This window comes from Paramormyrops kingsleyae, chromosome 3, assembly GCF_048594095.1.
Source record: "Paramormyrops kingsleyae isolate MSU_618 chromosome 3, PKINGS_0.4, whole genome shotgun sequence".
Lineage (NCBI taxonomy): Eukaryota > Metazoa > Chordata > Actinopteri > Osteoglossiformes > Mormyridae > Paramormyrops > Paramormyrops kingsleyae.
In genome coordinates, this window is record NC_132799.1 from 26,403,799 (window position 1) to 26,424,165 (window position 20,367).

The following is a 20,367-nucleotide window of genomic DNA, read 5'->3' on the forward strand; positions in this document are numbered from 1 at the left end:
ACCGCGACTCCCTGAGTTAATTATTCAGTGATCAGTTGGGTATTTTTGTTAGGATGTTTCTCAGACCCCTTCTCCATTCCCCACTACCCCCCCCCCCCCATTCAAAATGGCTGCCGTTTCTGCTCAGTCAGCCTGTACAGCTGGACAGTCCATGCCAGGGTTTATGTTCTGTTATATAACCTGATCAGCCGCCACAAACTGACTTACGCCTGACAGGCAGAAACTCGCTGGCCCATTAAAAGCGGAGACAGAGGTGAAACAGCCCCGCAACACTCGCCCCAGATTCCTTCATGTGAGTCGCCCAAGAAAATTCCGCAAACCGCCTCAGCTACTTCACTCTCCGTTCTAAAGGGCTTCATTCGATGCGCCCCCCCCCCCTGCCCTCCCCCCAGCGTGTCAGAAGTCGATGTGGATTACATTTCTGCCGATGGGGGAACTCAATAATCCTCATTAGTGGTGTATTGTATATGTTAACAAAAGCGAAATTGCAGCATGTAGGGCTGGAGCTGTGATGGACACGCTCTGGCCTGTTAGGACCACGACTCGCCCTCCCGAATACTATATCGTATAGGCGACATAGGCAGCTGCCTAGGGCATCACCTTCTGGTGGGGTGTTGACTTAGCAAATCACCGGAGCGAAACTCCACCAGACTGCACTGTGGTGGTGACGCTTGGCAAGAGCGGGGGGGGGGGGGGGTTTGGGCACTCCTGTTACCATGGAGATGTACCCCCCCCCCCTCATTGGCTGGTTCCCTCCCTGCCATTACTCATAAAAAAAAAAAATCCAGTTCCGTATGTAAAGAAGCCCTTGTTTCAGGTACAGAGAGCCGAGACCATCCTCTCATAGGGAGACCGGGCCGCTTCGCACGCCGTCCGCGTTTCACACCTTTCCATGAAGGAATCGGCAGTTAGAGGTACATGATGTTTCCTCTACGGCTGCTAAAAACAAGGTGTCCGCGGAGGAGTGTACGGCCGTACGCAGCGCCCTGCCAGAAGCCAGCCGCCTGACAAAGCGAGCCCCCCCCCCCCCCCCCGCACACCCCTCACCCCCCCACATCCGCAGCAGTGAGTCACCCCGGCCCACTTTTCAGAATCCACTCTAAGAGCTTCCTGGCCTTCGCTCGCGGTGGAGTACCTCTGAGTGTGATGCAGCCCCCCCCCCCCCCCCCACTGTCAGCAGACTGTGTAGGCCGTGCAGCGCCCGGGAGACGGGGATCTCGGAGGGCGTGCTTGCGCGCCTCCTTTCCCTAAGGAGCACATGCGTCTTCTCCTGCCGCTGGGAGGGGTCGCCCTCCTCACGCAGCTCAGACACACTAACTTCTCACACGAGGGACCCTCTTCTGATGTTTACTTCCCTAAACGAGGACTAGGCTGGGCTCTGCGTGTCATAACTGGCATCCGTTGTGCCATAACTTCTGGAAGATTCACTATATGACAACCCATTGTTTTCCATAGCAGATGACTGCATCTGAAGACAATTTAACGGCTTACAGCCACATCAGTATTACAGCTTGTTCAGTATTGAAGGATTCTCCCCTTCATGAAAATTAGGCAACAGATATCAGGCCCTAACTCTGGTTCTTGCGGCACTTCACACATCACTCCTGTAACCACGAAATGAACATCCAGTGACAGAATGCCATGCACAGGGGTCATGTGACCCTCAACTCAATCAAGTCTGAGGCGGCAGCAATATCAACCAATCAGAAGCAGGACAAATCAGACAGGCCAGCGGCAAAGGACACACCTGTGCATTTCTTCAGGATTCCAGGCCGTCTGCCGTGCGATCCCAGCCTGCAGCTGAAATTCTCCTCCCAGAATTCCGCAAACCACACGTTCCTCCTATTGTTGGACAGGGATCGGCTTCTGAAGTACCTGTCAAACGCTGTGGGGTGAGGGGGACCATAACGTTATTGTGCTTCAGAGATCCGGTTCTTCAGTGGCCGAGAACACTTTCCCCTGTAAAGCCCCCATACCCTCCCCCCCTTAAAAGTACAGTTAATCACAGGCTCCCCCTGTAACATGCCACCAAGTCCATCCAGAACATTCCATTTCGTTCAGTCTGTCCATTCCTGGACACAGTGGAGACTGTGGCCATGAACACAACATGAAAAGTAAAGTCTGGCTCATTTGCATACTTAATATTCTGCTGTAGGTGATGTTTTATCCTGAGCTGCCTTGGATGTATCTAGAGACACTGTCTCACAGAACTCTTTGAATAAAGAGACACTTTGTCCTGGTTCACATCCCTGGCTCTGCGGCTCTCTAGTCAATGCTATCAGCGGTGTACAGCCACTGGGGTTAATCCTGTTTAAGAGGAAGCCTGCCTCCCCGGCGGCACAGAGGGAATCCCCCGGCTAAGCTCCCCCCTCCCCCTCCCCACTAGTGTGGATCTTAAGGGGGCTGAAATCCTCCTGCAGCTGTGCTCCACTGCGCACTTGTGAGGAGACTCATTGGAGAGAAAATCAACGGAAGATCAACAGAAGCATCAGGGCCATGGAGAGACACAATGTGAAGCGCCGAGCCGCCCGCGCCTCCCACCCTCTCTCCTCTCCTTAATACTCTCCCTCTTCTGTCTCCTCACTCCATCTCCCTTTTCCTCTCTCCTTCTCTTGACTCCTCACTCCTCTCTCCCCTCTACTCACACGTACTGTCCTCACTCCACTCCTGCCTCTCCTTTCTCTCTTCACTTCTCTCTCCCCTTTCTCTTCTCTCCTCTCTCCTCACTCCTCTCCCCTCTCACTCTCCTAACTCCTCTACCCCTCCCCTCACTCCTCTCTCCCCTATCGTCTCTCTCTTCACTCCTCTCTCCCCTATCGTCTCTCTCTTCACTCCTCTCTCCCCTATCGTCTCTCTCTTCACTCCTCTCTCCCCTCTCCTTTCACACTCCTCACTCTTCTCTCCCCTCTCCCACTCTCCTAACTCCTATCTCCCTTTCTTCATTCCTGTCTCCTCTCCCTCTCCTCTGCCTTCTCCTCACTCCTCTCCTCTCTCCCTCTCCTTAGTCCTCTCTCCTTAATCCTCCTCCTTTCTAATCTAACCGGCACTCATATATAAATAGGTCTCATCAAGAAAAGGCGAGACAGGTTCTTACGACACAGAGACGTGGGATTCACAGGCCAAGAGAGGAGCCAAGTTACACCCTCCACACCCCCCCCCCCCCCCCCCATGCTACATACCGTCCACAGATGCCCGCTTAGGGAGGATGGTCACGGCCCCCTCGGCCACCCTCTCCTGCTGGATGACTGGGGAGATCTTCGAACCCCAGCTGTCAGAGCCCACCCACAGGAAGTGACCCGTCTGATTGTTGCGTTTGGCAGCATCAAGGATCCGCCTGAGGAAGTTAGAACGGAGTGTGTGAACTCAGCCATCTACCACACACACACACGCACACACAGACACACCCTCTATGCTCCTGCCCCATGTCATTGCTTCTCAAACCCCACCTTTGACATTTGGTTATATAACCATCTGAAGATTAATGCGCTTCCCCCCACCCCCCCCGCAAGGCTGTCTCACTTCCAGTCTGGCACGTCTCAGCAACTCACCAATTACCTTCCTGTGATTAGAGGGGATAATAATTAAACTGAGTTTGTGTGCCTCGCGAATACAGACGTGACACTCCCGGCGTGGGCTCCGCTGGATCCAGCCTAGTGCGTTTGTTCCAGGCCGGGCGGAACCACAGCGGGTCTGACGATCAGAGGTTTCGCACTGAACCCACCAGCACCCAGACGCGGTGGAGCCCTGGGGGGGGGGGGGGTTCACCTTACCTGATATCATCCTCATTAGCAAACATGATGACGGCGCGAGCGCTGGAGGTCTCAAGCAGTCGCAGAATTATCTTGTCAAACTCGCCCTGCTTGGGTTCTCTGGGGATCTTCAGGGACTGCGCGATGCACACGCCACCTGCAGAGAGACGGTGGGGGGGGGGTCACATCGCCATGGAGATGGACCGTCGCAATACCGCACGCTCCTTGGGGAGTCAGGGAAAAGGGAGGCACCGAGTTCACGGACAAGCTTATCGATGATGTCAGAGCCAAACGGCATGCTGTGAGGGGGGCTCTGGGCTTTGTTTCCTGTTTCAGCTCCCCATTCATACTGACAGTCAGTGGCACTCAAACCACGCATTTATGTGGGCCCCCTGAAGATAAGGGGCCCCCTGTTGGCCAGAAACAGTCACTACACTAAATATTGAATAATTTAGGAGATGCTGAAGCAGCATGGCCTGCTAACCAGCTAGCTAAGACCTTCTGGCTGTACTTGCTTACTAGTTAGTTCTTGAAACATCTGGGGGGGGGGGGGGGGTGACTTTGAATGAGGCCCCTAAAATCAACAAACCCATCCCTGCAGTACATAAACCCCCACCCCATCAATGCAGCGGGGGCGGGGGGGGGGGGGGGTACAGGGGACAGCAGCAACATTCTACACTTTAAGTAAACATTTAAATTCACAGTAATTAAAGATGTTTGTCCCTGAGAGAATGTCATTTAGCATTTAATGAGCTGTTCTCCCCCCCCCCAAGCCTCTGATGATATCAGCTTGGCGCTCTGGAATACAGACGATCCGGTCCCGCTCCAGGTCCAATCTCCCGGTCGCGGCCCATTTAATGAACAGCTGTATCTTCTCCCCTGCCTTATGCTGCCATACCCCCTCAGACACGCCCCGTGGCCCCCAGCGGTGACGGGCAATTATCACAAACGACACGGTCACCCTCCGCAGCTCACCTGCCCGGCGCTCGCTATGGTGATCTTTAGCACTTAGCAGCTAATTCAAAGCTTATTACACAGCAATCCAGGCATACAGAAACAGTGTCGTCAATTATTATTGAGCTGCTGACGCCCATGGTAGACCGGAATGGTCCAATGGCTTCATAAACACAGAGTCAACTTAAATTCCACTTGTCAAAATGGCTGCCAAAGTGCTTACTTATTGCCATGCATAAGCAGTTCTGTAGTCAAACTTCTTCAGAATGAGATAAACACAATTCGATCTGCTGTAACACAGGAGGACCTCTCAGGAACAGCGCTTCACACTAATCTCCGATAACTTATGGCTTAAATTTCCCCACAATTCAAATCCAAACCTTTCATGTTCGGAAAAACCAAAACATTCAAAGAGAAACAAATTCATATTCATGGTTTTGGTTGTTTTCAAAGCAGCAGATCTTTTCTAATAAATGCTTTTGTTATAATAGCAGGCCTTTTCAAAGTTCAGTACATTGAATATATTCCATAACCATAAATGGATGTTTGCCGTAAAATACTGCAATTTCCTGCATCTCCTGTACATGAAATTGTACAGTTATGCTGAGAAAATCCCCTGGTACAGAATGGGGCATTGAGTTTAGCGCCACCTGGTGGAAAAATAATTTTATCAACACTTTGTCCCTCCAGTGCATAACCATGGTGATGCCAATATTATAGTGAGATGGGCAGTAACAAGGCTGGCATTCCATAAACCGGCAGTTTTAATACCCACTTGCATTCAGTCAATTAACCTTTGTCAGGGCAGTGACCCCTACAGACAGCACCTGCATCTGTAACTGGAATACCTGGAATATCGATATTTTTGTCAACATTCTTAATGGTGTGATGTATTCAAACATCCAAACGCAAGGCGTGCCGGAACATTCTCAAACCCCCCCCGTCCCGCTAAATGTGCACACCAGCGGTCAGAGTGAGGCACCAGACAGCATCGGTGCTCGTGTTCAGAGCCTGTTGGGGCATGTGGGGGTTAGGCGTCCTTCACGACGGTGGCATGTTTGGTTATGCACGCCCAGACTCCGCGAGGCGCGCTACGCGGTAATTAACTGGCCCCCACGCTGATCACGAGGGCCCGCTGAAGTGCTCTCGGCCGGGCGAGTCCCTTAAATTTTTCATTATTACATTATCTGCCTGCCACGAAACATAAGTAATTGGATCTAACCCACTGTGCCAATCAGAGAGCACGCGGTCTGAGCAGAGCGGGAGCTGTTGCTGGGATGTGTGTTGGGGGGGTAGATTCAAAGGTTCTGTACTGTTTAATTAGCTGTTTTTTTTCAGTCCTGACTCCGCACTATGCAGCGATGGGAGGGTCAGCGGCCTGGATTCACGTGTGTGACGGATTTTGCTCCAGACAGCTGCAGCCGGAGTTAAACGGGGCTGCAGACTGAGGAGGACATCTGGATAATCCCCGAGTACGTCCTACTGCCCCGAGTACGTCCTACTGCCCCGAGTACATCCTACTGCCCCGAGTACGTCCTACTGCCTTACAGGGACACAACAATGTGCCTTTGTCTGTCACTGGTGCACCCCCACTGCATTCCGCCTTACACACCCCAGCGCACACACAGCCGCGTTCAGCTTCATTTATGCACCTCTGGTCTGCCAAGCGGAATAAGACATGGTCACAGGTAGGGCTCCATTCTGGGTTTAAATTGGGGGGGGGGATCAGCATCACAGGACTGTGTGTGTGTGTCTGTGTGCGGGGGCGGGGGTGGTAGTGCCATATCAGGGGTGATAATACCACAAGGGGGTAGGTCATTAATAAAAGCATTATTATGAAATGCAGCACAGGAAGACCTTCCTGGTTTACTTTGAGGTGTACACGCCCACACTGCTTGGCAGCCAGCAGAACCTTCCGGAGCAGCCCGGTATCCCCAGCGCCCTGGCAGCCATGCTCTCTGGATCGCCACCTTGGGCCAGCTATAGGACAGATACACGGGAGTCTAACAGAAGCAGGAAGCTCTCGTAGTCAAAGGCAACAGAGAACCACACAGGTACACGAGGTGCATCCTATGTTAGGGACCACACCCTGCAAACCAGCCCCTCAAAGTGTGGATGAGGAAGGGAAAAAGCATCTGATCTGAGATCAGCTCCCCCCCATCGCCAACATGGACACTGCCTCGGTTCCACAACGAAGGTGACAACCGCAGGGTATCTCTGCACCAACACTCTTCGCCAGACCCATTACTTCTGCTCCAAAAACTCCACTGCTTTAGAGGAACAATCCAGTGCCAAAGCACCATTCTTAACCTCCTACGCTAGCAGAACAAGAGCTTTGCAGGAGCAGCACTGGGAGAATTTATGCTTCCAAACTTGAATTGATATTTACCGTTAAATGTTCAACTGCTGTGGAAGGCTTAGTTTGGCCTTGAAGGTCTTCCTAAAAGAGACTTCTTAAAAGCTGATTACAAGTTTGGCATTTAGCTGAGATGAAAAATTTTATGGCACCATCAGGATTTGGTGCAAAAATGCTGCCTTCTAATGTTTCTCATCAAGTGCTCTGATCGATATACCTTTGGCCTCCGTCGAACCCAGTGAAGGGGTACCAGGCCTGCGGGGGGCGGAATGGTGAGAAACACTGGCAGTGATGTCATGAAGCTACAGTGTGGTTCCTCAAGAGGGATTCCGCTCGTGTCCGTGGACTCCGTCTCCCAGCTAGGACCCATGACCGACTCCTCAGTTGCTGACCTCACAGGCCATGTGACTGTGTCCCCCTGTTCCAGACCATCTCTTGTGTGACGGCGGGGCGGGGGGGGGGGGTCTTTGCATGACGCTAACATTAATTTCTGTCATCCCTCCGGGTGCAATGTGAGGCACCACGCAGCGGAACTCGTAGAGGTGAATTTATCATTAATGAAAGCGGTGATGGGGAGTGACACATCCATGCCCAGGGCAGACTGGGAAGCTGGACAGGCCGACATTTCCCATTTCACTGCCTTTCACACCAAGGCGGCCTTCTCTGTTAGCCAGGCCAACTGCCACTCAATCCCCAACACGGCGAGGGTGAAATGAGCAACACTTCGGGATGTCATTAGCTTCATGTGGATGTAGGTTACAGGCCTGGAAGAAACTGGTCATTTCTTTGGTATTTAGTTACTCTTAATAACCACAATCACAATTATACACAGTACAGGACTTGATTAAAGCAACAGTGGATGCACAGCAGTCCGTCTTACTAAGATTTTTACGAGCACGTGATGGTGAAGTATGGTGAAAAACACTGACTTGTTCACATTGCATCCTAGTGAACCAGGAAAGAGGAAGGCTGGGATTGCAAAGGCAAGCCGTCTAGCCAAGATGCATGATACCAAAAAATATATGGCTCCCAGGATTTGGGTGGGAGAGAGAACTCCCAGCAGCACCAGGGACTGCTCCCCCAGCACAAAATCCTGTGGGTCAAAGATCTGAAACTAGACAATATACTGCCAGAAACTGCAGCCTGAAACACGAAGCACCATTCAGTCCAAAGGGAAGGACAGTGAAGCTTCAGAGTACCATTTTACCCCGTTAGTCATCTTGTGATGCATAGAAAGTTTTTATATCAGCATCACGTGTCTATAACATTATTTAAAAGAAAGTAAAATGCTTTTACTGTACACAGCTGCATGAACCAAACAAATGATACCGCTGTTAATGTCCCAAGAAATTTGCTCTGGGACTTTGCTGCTGATGTGAGTTTCAGGTTCCCTGTTCCAGACTTCGGGACTCCTGAAAACACCATGGATAATTCATACGCTGAGATTTAAAGTCTCCTGCTGTCTTTTGCATTTTTCTCATTTGCAGGTATATGCAATTGGTCTAGGGCAGCCCTCTGGGGGGGGAGGACTTGCAACACTTTTTGGCTTGACTGGAAACTGCTTAACTGCTGGGTGTGAAGGACAGAGAGTTTTGGTCAATTTGGGGCCACAAACTGGGCAGCATAGACAACCACTTGAACCCCAGGAGGTAGCTGAAGAAATCGTTTTTACGCTGGGTGTAGGGGGGCAGTAATTCTCCACAGCTAAATGCATGGAACTGCTGAGGGGGCTTTTGTCCAAGACGGCGGCACATGGGAACGACCCATTGAAAGTGCGCTGAGGTGCCATGCAGGAGAGAACTGGACCAAGACTGGCAGATGGCAAAAAATAAACTGTGTGTTTTGTCCGGGATGAAAGGGAATTGGAACGAGGCAAATCCCCCCCCCCCCCCCCACGTTGCATAATTGTCCTGCACAGGGGCCAGGTGGTGGCAACAGCAGGACGGCTAAGATCAGGGTGTGACAGGGGTGCCGCACAACGGCGCTGCTCGCGGGAAACTGGGACACAAACTTTCCAAGGCAAATCAAGTAACTAGCAACAGGGCTGCAGTGAAGGAGGGAGGGGTTAGGATGATTCCAAGGGGTGATGGGGGCCTGAAATATTTAGAACTGAAGTGGATTGGTCTGGGTTGGGGGCCCAACATGCTTACATGGGGCTCAAAATCTCCACGGTACCCTTGACTAGTATTGACAAGTGAACTGGAACTTCATAACGCGATCTAAGTAAAAGAATCGATAATCGCACGTCCACTGGACACACGACGTCCGCTAGCTTGATATACCATTATGATGACACGTCACCAAAAAAAAACTAATGTGAAAAACATCGTTCAGCATATTTTTTTGTTTTGTCTCTGGTGGACGGAAGATGACATTTCCTATCGGTCAAGCGAGGGAGACAGTCCCCAACAAGTAGGGCAAGTCTTTAAAATGACACGCCAACAAAACTTGACATTAGCACAGTGCACTGGTGTGGGATAACTGCTGCTTAAATGAAAGAAACGCAGCCTGCCCAAGCACGAACGAGCGGTGCCAGATCTACAGTTGGCATTTGTCAAAATAAGGTCAAACATAAAAGGGAAAGTGACCCGGGGCCAGCGGTGATGTTCAGTGACACCCCCAATAAATCCTTTTTTTCTCTCCGTCTTTTCTTTGGCCCTGAAAGTGCTATTAGTTCATCGATTGGACGCAGCCAGGTGTAAAGCGGCAGGCGGGGGCCTGAACGAATCACGGGATGCCTTGTCAGCCAGATAAAAACCCGTCATTGTGTTTGTTTTAACTGAGACAAGAAAAAATAAAAATAAAAATGACACGACTGGAGCCACTTTGTACATGACTCTTCGGTGAAAAATTACAGGCTGTGTGGATATTCCAGCACGCTTTCTGTACTCCATTAGGTTTTTTTCATCAAGCACTGTCATCCTGAGAAAAAGTTTTCGCTAAAGTGTCCTGTCTAGAAGAATGGCCACATTTTCCCATTTATCAGCCATTTTTTTCTAGGTGAGCCAAATGGTCCAGAAATGGTACCCATTTTGATTCAAGTGCAGTTTGACCCCTTTTCGGCACCTGACCATCATACCCCCCCCCGAAACCCGGCATCCTGTCTCAGTCCTCCAGGAAAGAACGGGTGCATGCCATCCAGCCAAAGTTCAGGAGTGATTACATCATCATCTGTGTGTCCCCACGGTAACAGCATCATGGCTCCGTGGCTACATTCATGTCGGAACCACGCAGATTACCACAGACCAACGTCGACACGTTAACAAATCAAACCTTATGAATGATTGATTGAAAAAATAAAAGAATAGATTTATTAAGTTCAAGGAGGAGAAATCGAGCCATCCATCGTAAGAGGCATTAAGCGATTGAAAATGCGGCTTGTTTCCCCGAGACTCAGCTGTCTTTGATACGGTATTAATATCTTTCAAGGTACAAAATCTGTGGCCTACAAACCACGTTAAGGCTGATTTATGCTTCTCTCTCTGGCCTGATATTTATTTGCAGTGAACGCAGCTGTGTGGATCAGCGTCTGCAAGATGCACCTTCAGATGTAATACAACGATGCACGTTTTTATTGCCGGAATGCACTTTCCTGCGGATCTACAAAAACATTTACATTGCAGGTGGCCATTTGGCCAAGACGTCAGCTAGGTTATTGGGGTGATAAAATCCAGCCCACGGAGGCGGCCCGTGTGCTTGGAGCTCTCCACCGACACGACGCTCCCCCCAACCACATCTGGTGTCAGAAGGTCTGAGGTCATTTTCAAGGACATCCTGGCATGGCAGGGAGTCTTGCCTGTGGGCGAAGATTGACATTTGTCTGTGGCTGAGGTATGAGTCCTCCTTTAGGGGCCGTGCCTCACCCTCCAGACGATGATGAGAATGATAAAGTGTTATAACCGTCCTGATTGGCCACCTGTGGGTTCCATTAACGATGAGCCGGGAGCGGGACGTGTGTCCTCCACCCAGACGTCTTTAGTGGTTCCCTACTGCAGCTGCACGACACGGGAAACTCCAGAGACTCTCAGCCTCCCGTCCACCACACAAATGGCCGGCGGCGCCTCATGCCTGTTTACTCAGAATATGGACGCATTCTCTAAATGCTTTCAGCTCACTGAATATTTCAGGAAACAAATAACTGATGTAGTCGTGAGGAGTGTAACCATGCCCGACAGAAAGCTCCACACTATCTGGGAAAAAGAGCTCTTGTAGTCCCTGTACCACACTCGCAACGGTGAAACTTAAAAGGAAAACACTACTGCAGCGTATGCCAGTGACCGATGATTTTTCAGGGGAAGAGATGCAGTTCCTGTTAATAAAATAAAGAGAATGTATTTGCAGTTCACCGTACAAGCCATTGTTTTTGCCGGGCGAGAGGCCCTTGCTGAAGTTCAGGATGAAATTCCATCGTTCTGGCAGGTTTCACCTTCAGTCCCATCTTACTCGTAGATTCAGCGGCTCGCTGGCCGATTCTCCTAAATCAGGCCCAGTAGAGACACAGGAAACTGAGAAGCACAGGCAGGTTCATTACTGGTTTCCAAATGGAGCCAGTTTTTTTAATTATACCTCATCTTAATGGGCTGTTATTTCCCTCACCACCTCTGTCCAACTAACGGACACAGAGATCCTTCTTCTCTTCCGTTCAGTTTGCCTTTATGGGTTTGACCCGTGTTTAACGGTCTCTGAATTGAGGTCCAGTGTTCTCTGCAATGTCCTCATCCAGGTCAGATTCTGGTGCGATACCGTCGTAGGTAGTGGCAGGCTTGTTGCCTCTTGGGTCCCACTCAAAAGTCATCCCCAAACTAAACAAACAGCTAGCAGGTAGAGTCAGACCGCTGGTTAGCAGAACCTGCTGCCTCAGCATCTCCTAAATAATGAAGATATTTAACGTTTTCTGTAGTGCCTATTGTGTCCTACAGGGGGCCCCAAACAGATGTGTGGTTTGAGTGGTGGTAAAACACCTGCCTCCCTTTGTCGGAGCTCATCCTGACGTCATGTGATCACTGGAGCTCTTGCCATTGGTGCACACTGTACATAAAGTATCCCCGCCAGGCTCGAGACTCTCAGCATCACGAGGACGCCCCGTGATCGTAAAAAAATAATATGTCTGTTATTATGCAACGCACTGAAATTCTGTCACACATTCTATGAATAAAATTAGGATTTTACAGTCACTTTTCATCGGCAACGGTGTTATTTACAGGCATATGAGGCTTTTACAAGTCGTCCTCTAATGCTCCAGTCTCATGTGAGACACCTATAACCTGATTTACTCCCTCAGCTCCTGGCCGGCAGGATTTCCGTGGCTCTGTGCCTCGTACAGGATGATCCCTCCGCACGTGGGTTCTCCTCACGCACCCGGACGCGCGCAAGCTGTGGGGGAGGCGTTGTTGGCGGGAGACACGAACGTCAGAAAAACGCTATTTGTTATACTGGTTCACAGATACAGATTCACCCGACTTGGTGTTTTACTAAAGACACCTGAGCTGAAGCAACCTACTGAATAATACAACACCTGAGGCCTGAATCAGCAACCTTCAAGTTGAAGGTCCCTGTCCTCAGGCACTCGGCTACTACGGTCCCCATAAACCAAACTAATGACCGGGCACATTTTCACCCGGATAAAAACATGCGGAATTAAATCACGAGGGCAGTTTCACGCAAAACCCACTCCTCTGAAATGTCTCCTATCCATAGCTCCCAAGAAATCCATTTATGTCAGGCTAATGCATAGTTTTTAAAATCTCCATTAAGCATCGGTAGATTAATTAAAACAATTAATGCGATATATGAGTTCTGCGCTTTCTTGTTTTTTCCAAGACGAGAGGACGTAAACAAAACCATCAGACTATCTGGAGCTAATGAAGGAGAACAGAAAACGACGCCATCGATATCCGTCCTGCATGTAAGTAATGCACAATTAAGACCAAGTTCGTTTAACGACGAATGCAGGCATGAGCGCTGAGGAGAAGCAGAACCAAGTACCAGCGAAGGCTCTCGCCTGACCAATAACTGTCAAAGAAGTTTACCAGAAGTAAATCAATATAATTAAGTCTTGTACCATATTTTCTGATTTGCTGAAATGACCCCATGCATCGAGCTGCAGCAGTGCATTCTGGGACAAGTCAGGTAAACAGGATGTGTGTTTAAAGACTCTTCATGATAGTATTTCTCAACCCAGTCTTCAAGGACCCCAGACAGTCCACATCCTTGTGCAGTTGGAGGATGGATGGATGAATGGATGGATGAATTTAACTTTGAACTTAGAAGCGTGGACACATCATTCCTCCATCCAAAGCACCCCCCCTCTATATAACACTATGAAACTGCTCCACAGCACAAAGTAAATAGCATAAGATGTAGCACAAGGTAATTACTACCGACTCAGTCCTCAGTTCACCTAGGAACACAACCCAGCTGCCAGTCCTGCTTCAGGGAGCGTTTAAAAATGCTGCAGGATCGAGTTCATGTCCTGGTCTCTTGTGGCTCGTCCGTCTATCCACGGCCCAGTTAGGTTCAGCACTGAGCGTGTGCTGTGCTGCCGTCTGCATGCGAAAATACACCAGGAGGCATGAAGGCGGTCACATGACCGGGCTCTGCTACCGTCCTGCCGTTAGAACCGGAGACCCAAACGGACAAACTGAGGAACATCTCTCACCCACAGGATAAGTATATTAGCCACACTAGCACCAAACTGGCAGAGCTCCAAGCACAGTAACCAGAATCATATATTACTGCTACATATTGCAATATAACTTCTGTTATTCCAATGCACCCACAAATGGGGCCAAGTTTTTATTCATAGATAAGTTTCATGATTTACAACGGGCCCATTTTTCCATTTCAGCACGTTATGTAATGGAGTTACGCTTCTGCAGTCAGAACTAAAATATATGCTGATTTATACCAATCACTGGGCTTAGCCAGTCATATTTGTCAAGCATGCAGCTTGTTACCTCACCATAATTATCCAGAAACATGCAGCGTTAGACTCCAGGTTTCGGCCTGCATTCCCAGTGCAAATCCCTATTTGTGCATTAATAGAAAACCACAATTGTACAAGGATGGCTACGTTTGTTTAAATCCCCCTATTCATCCTAGTGGCTCTGGCCGTGTAAAAGGCAGAGATCAGAACTTCAGTTCTGTTAATCGCCTGTTTTCACGTCATGCTTATTAATGAATGTTGGTACTGAAAGGTTTTCAGAAGGTTACTTTCACCCCAAACTGCAGACTGAAAATGTCTCTAAAAGGAGCTTATAATGGATATTTTATTGTAGAAATTGATAAGTGTCCTTTGGAAAGGTTTAGAACTGAACTGAAGTTGACATGCAAACCAATTACACACAAAAATACTATTTAATGCAGCTTAATTACATACTTAAGTCTTAAGAATTTAAAAGGTTTATGATTTTCCAGACTGAGCTTCATATCAGAGGAATTAAGCTCTTCTGAAATTCTCCTAAAGGAATGATGTCATTTAAACATGGCCACCACGAACCTGGGATGAAAAGCCTTCAGAACACATCAATAAGGTTAGCGTAAACCCTCATTCAAGCCCCCCAACACAAAGATTTAGCACCAATTTGCCCGCCTGATGACACGTCTAATCTGTCTTCCCTCGAAGAACGTCTCACTCACAGCCGAGGACCAACAGAAATGTAATACTGCTTAAGAATGAATTTCCTCATCCATGCAGAGCTTAATTTCTGATGCTGCGGCGGGTCAGAAAGCTCCCATAATGAGATTTCCCAATTGACACATGCTCTTCCTTTGATATGGCTGGAAAACACAGAGCCAGATGCTTTGATAGCAGAATTACGGAATGCCCGCGGTGCCCAAGTCGAACTGTCACTAGTCATAAATTCCCCTGCTGTTCCTTAAGCAATTTTCAGATTCGCTCACCAACAAGAGAATGGGTACCTCTTATTCAAAAACAGTCTGCGTGAGGACTGAAGGTAAGCAGATGATTCTCTCCGAGGCTGGGGTACTCTACCAATCCAGCAGAAAAGGATGTGAATGGGAGGAGAAAAAGGTGACAAGATGGCCACCACCAAGGCCTGCTGTGACAGATGTCTGGCTCCTTATGATGGGGTGCTAACAGGAGGGCTTCCCCACACTCTGAGCTAAGCACCATCCTTCCCAGTAATCTCACATAATCAGATGTTTACCAGTCTGTTGGCAGAGGGCAAACGCCAATAAGGGAGTCGTACACAGGAACTCTCAGCAAACTCAAAATGGCACCTTCTGGAGACAAGGTTTCACCCCCCCCCCCCCCCTCCCGGCCCTTCCATAGCCAGGCACAGCATGGGGGGAATCACTGTGGGATTAACATGGTGCTGAGCCACTGATGCTCCACAAATGCCGTGAAATTACCCCTTTTCTAAACAGTAACGCAAATCTACAATTCTCCTGCTCACTACCTGGAAATGTGTGGTATCGGTTTGCCGGCCATAGCCCCAAGTGATGCAGGGACAGGCGTTTGGTACGACGGGAGCAGAAAGAGGATGGAAGAGACAGACCAAGGAGGCTAAGAAGAGCAGTCGGCATCGGGGTTCAGAGACCAAAGTGACACAGGGCTCTGCTCTCCATTGTCCATTCCTCGTTATATCGATAAATTCGCACCACTGCTAACAATTGTTGTTAATGTTGCACTGCATCAGGTCTGTTCTGCATCTGTGAAACCCAGACATTACTCTCAGCTCTCTGTTTCCCTGGCAATTTGATGTCATTTGCACATGGTACGTGCGTAGAAACTTGTTTAAGACAAGGTTTGTTTCCAGCAAACCTGTCATTTATGTTTTGTTCGCTAGGTTCTAATATATTGTACAGTGAAGTGCTTAGCAATACTGTCCTGCACTTCATGTTTGGCACCAAACCACAAGTAGTCCTGAAATGTCCGTAGATAGTTGCGATAAAGTGTTTCGAGCTCTGACTGCTGAGTGACAAATAACGAGCAAAAAGCCAGCCATTGTGGATGCAGGATCAGCCTCCCGTTTAACAGGGCTACAGATTCACACATACGGGGAACCAAAGTGAACGGAACCGACGTGGAACATGACAGCACATACTGACAGCATGCCACTGCTCTCTAAACATAATGTCGATGACAACGCAATGTTATATATGTCAGGATGGACAGAAAAGAGTGTGTACAGGTAGGAGGAGAAAAAATAACTTAAATCATCAATTCTATGTTTCATGGACATCACTTCAAAGCCTTTTCACCTCACCTTTCTGTCATTTGAATGAACGGCACACATACGTTTTCTGTCTTAGCCCAACACTGGATATCAGTAGCGGAAACCACGCAGCAGTTACTTATCAAGCGATGACTCGGTGTCTGGGTGCGTCTCCTGCTTCTCCACGTGCGACAGCCTGGTCTATGAACACGAAACCGACGATCACGCGAGCAGACTGTGGGAAAAGCATAAAACCCGCAGCGTCTTCTCGGGAAAGCAGGGTAAAGGGAATCGTTTCCCTTTAAAACTCATCGGCTGCTTCAGTCACAGACTCCCGTAACCTCTCATGGACGCGGACGCTGGCTCGCACAGCTGTGCTGTCATGCTGGGAAGCGTCATTCGCACACTAGTGCTCTGTGTGCGACTCGTCGCGTCTGAAGGAGCACGCCAGTCAGGATCCCGGCCTGGGAAATTCAGGTTTCATGTCTGAAGACAGCATTTCTCTAGAGAAAGCCAGCACAGTTCGTTATCCTAGTACGTACTATTCCATTTACAGCTGGTACTCTTACTCAAACTATAAAACTGAGAGTCGTAGTACTGATACAGGGCTGCCAACTTTGATCAGCTGGCTGGCGTGAGATTTTCACAAGTCTGCACATGCATTTACATGTATGTAACAGTTTTATTACCTTGTAAATAGTCTTTTAGGTTTATAATCAAATAATACAGATTTGCCGTAAGATTTCTTGCATGAGAGTCTGAAGGCATGAGCGTCACGTCAGATGTGTGAGAGCCGGCAACGCTGTGGCAGGAGTACTAATACTAATAGTAGTATTAGGCCTACTGCAAATTCTGTAGCAATGAATTAAATAGTTTGTAAAGTAACCGTCACTACTATAGCTACCCTGACTACCATTAATACTTATGTTATTCTGTCTCTGCAGTATTGCTATCGGGGGTTTATATTTTAAAACAATATTCTTTTTGCTTTTTTTTTTTGATTGCAAGTTTCAAATAATCCAGCAGCCCACAAACTCGCACGGTGGCATCATTATCCAGCTAAACTGCAGGTAGCGTCTCCAGCAGAAGCGTGCAGGCAAATTAATTCCAGAAACCTGCGAGGGAGGCGTCCATGCCGAATATTGCATCATTCCCAAAAGAAAGGACGGATTACTTTTTCACTGCAGTTTAAGAAACGCCGCCCTGCCGGTAAGTCCCCATAATTCTCAGAAAATAAGACCATTTTAAGAGATGCCGAAGAACAGCTGGTATTTAATGTATATTTGCATTGATTAATTACTTAACTAATCAGTGTAACATTGCAGAATGTTCCAGAATGTTTCATAAATAAAATATAGATTTGTTGTAGTTCAAGAAGCTCATGATCAGTGAGGTAAATATGGCTGCCAGGCTCTGCCACCTGCCGCTTAAGGTCTCGGCTTTTGGACCAGATGGCTCAACAAATGGGTGGCCGGTTCTTTGGGAGGGGAGGGGCTTGGAAAGGCACTGCGACACCCCGTGCTGGATCCCTGACTCTCTGGCATTGGCCCAGAAATCAAGCCTTGGCCTGAGTAGCTTGCTTCTAATATAGCCCCTAAGCCGGGAAATGCTTTCCTCATGGCTGGGCGCAAAGAATTAGCACATGGCTAAAGGTAAGAACAGTCACAAGGCCTGAAAAGGGACATAAATCAGCCCAACAGAACTAGCGGATCTCGGCTGTATCAAACACTATTACTTGCAGTTGACCACAGGGGGGTTTCTCCGGGACAGAGTGAGGAGATAAGCTCTGGTTTGGACAGCGCCGTAGGCTCATTTAACATTAGCCCAAATCACACTTTGCACTTTACACCGATGTGCATAAACCGCACGCCTGGCTACCAGAAAGTATAACGCGGAACAGAAGGCCGACCAAGCAGCCCCTCAATCCGGAAGGATTTCGAGAGGAAGAGTCTTTTCATAAGAGCCTGCTTGGGCGGCAGGTAACAGCGCCGATGCTAATGACCATTCTCCAGAAGGCCCAATTTCATTAGGGCTGCCCTGGGTGTCTGGGTGATCCGTGGGTCCCCTACAGATCAGGACGCCTTGCTCGAAGCTCAGAGTCGCAGCTACGCAGCCGGAGGGTCGGTCGGCACGCTGAGGAGCAGAAATTAACAGAAGCATCATCAAAGCAGACGCTAATGAGTTTGCGTGTAACTAGGATACGCGTGGGGAATTAAACGTTAAGGCTGAGAGGGTCTGGGCTTTGGGTCCGCATTCTACAAAGACCTGCCTCTGAACCGCTCCCTTTGAGATTCCTCCTTGTACTTGGTTCCAAAAAAAGCCGTGGAGATAATCCAGCGTCACGCCATTCGGGGACCACGGCTGACGGAGAAGCGTGGATCCCACAGCCTTTCCTTATCGGAATAAGCAAACCCGCCACGTGGATTGCAGGCATGGGCAGGCGGAGAGGGATGCGGCTCCCTGGGATGAAGGAGTTATGAATTCCCTCTCCCTCTCTTTCTCTCCCTCCTTCTTTCTACCTATTCTTCCCTCCCCCCCCGCCCAATGGGTAATGACTAAAAAGCCATAGATGTGTGATGACAAGACCCTCGGGAGACAAGACTCCTTCTGCAGCTTAAAAACACATCCAAACATAAACAGAGCTGATCACGATAGCAGTAGTTTAAAATTTTCCACTGAGGTGTCTGTCTGCTCTCGTTCACATTGCACACTAATCCTCAGCACCTTCATGCCGCAGATAACAGGGCGCCACCTTACCATGTGGCAGCCCCAAACATCTGTGTTGGCTCTGATCTCCTGCTGAACATCTCCCATACCTCCGTTACTTAATTTAGCTACAATACGAGTTATCAAAACTTGGAACAAACTGGAAACATTCCTGTAGAAGACATTCACTAGAGCTGGCAGGACGATGACACAGAGGGTATTCCTGCAAAAATAATGAAGTGTTTAACAATAGCCCAACAGAGGGCTGTAGAACAACTCGGCAGCATCAGGATTCCCTTTTTCAGAGATGGCCGACGCAGTGACTATTAAATGGTGCCAAATGTCCACAAGTGGGATAATGTTCCTGGTATTATGGTGATTCTGAATGAGGGTTGTCCTCTACCATCCCATTAGGCCGACGTTCCTCAGCCCAGTCCTCGGCGACCCTCAGACAGTCCAGTTTTGCTGTTTCCCAGCTCCCAGTGTACCTGAACCAAACAATCAAGAATAAACCAAACAATCAAGAACCACCTGGCAGAGATGTGCCAGGAGCTGGGAGGAGCAAAAATGAGGACTGACCTGAGGAGCTGGGAGGAGCAAAAATGTGGACTGACCTGGGGGTATCGTGGGACTTGGTTGAGAAACACTGCATCAGGCCATTTTTAGAAACTGTGTATGAGGCTAGAGGATAGAATGTGAGGATCCACGACGAGCGTGGGGGGCCATTACCCCCAGAAGGGTGATTCGTCCCCCTACCCCAGTCAATCCATCGCTCCCCCCACCTTGTACAGAAGCTTCTACGCCCTCTAATACTCGCTTGGCTGTCAGCGTACCAGCAACCGTGTATGATGAGCTAATGGCTTTTATCATAAAACCTCTCCCGTAATTGGTGCTGTACCCTCGTTCCTCAAGAAAGGTATTGATTTTTTTTCAAGAATTTACCTCTTTTTGAAAGTGAAGTAAAGATTCCCCAGGCCCCTAAAATCACCTGACCCCCATGTTCAAGTCCTGCCTCCCATCCACCTTGTTATTATCCCCCCCCCCCCGGGAAGGTAAGTGCTGAGTTTCTCTCCCAGAACGGAGTCAACAGGTCAAGAATGGTGCATAATGATAAGCAGCTATAGTAACCTCGGCGGCCATATTGACAAGCAGCATGTCATGGAGGCCTTATCTCCACTCTGGGGGGGGGGGGGGGGGGAGGAGTGGTACCATCAGTGCAGCAAAATCTGGAAGGGTGCCGATATTCGAATTTCCGTCTGAGCAGATACTTTCAATTAATGGCTGTCGCCTGCTGATAGTCTGACCTTTGCGTTGCTAATCTCCGCGTAGCTTATATCACGGGAGATATCACGAGTTTTCGGTGATTTCTATTTTTTGTTGGGGTTTCTAATGATGATTGCAGTGGCTAGGAACTGCAGAGGCA

General features: G+C 49.0%; 1 protein-coding gene across 2 annotated transcripts in view; it reads right to left on the minus strand.

Annotated features, from left to right (window-relative positions):
- LOC111857075 (metabotropic glutamate receptor 8-like) overlaps positions 1-20,367 on the minus strand; it is a 116,432-nt gene that overhangs the window by 40,567 nt on the left and 55,498 nt on the right. For both annotated transcript variants that reach the window (XM_023837580.2, XM_023837574.2), the window contains exons 4-6: positions 3,771-3,906; positions 3,180-3,334; positions 1,748-1,885 (exon numbers count right to left, since the gene is read on the minus strand). In XM_023837580.2, coding sequence (XP_023693348.2) covers positions 1,748-1,885; positions 3,180-3,334; positions 3,771-3,906 — 429 coding nt within the window. The remainder of the gene's footprint in view (positions 1-1,747; positions 1,886-3,179; positions 3,335-3,770; positions 3,907-20,367) is intronic.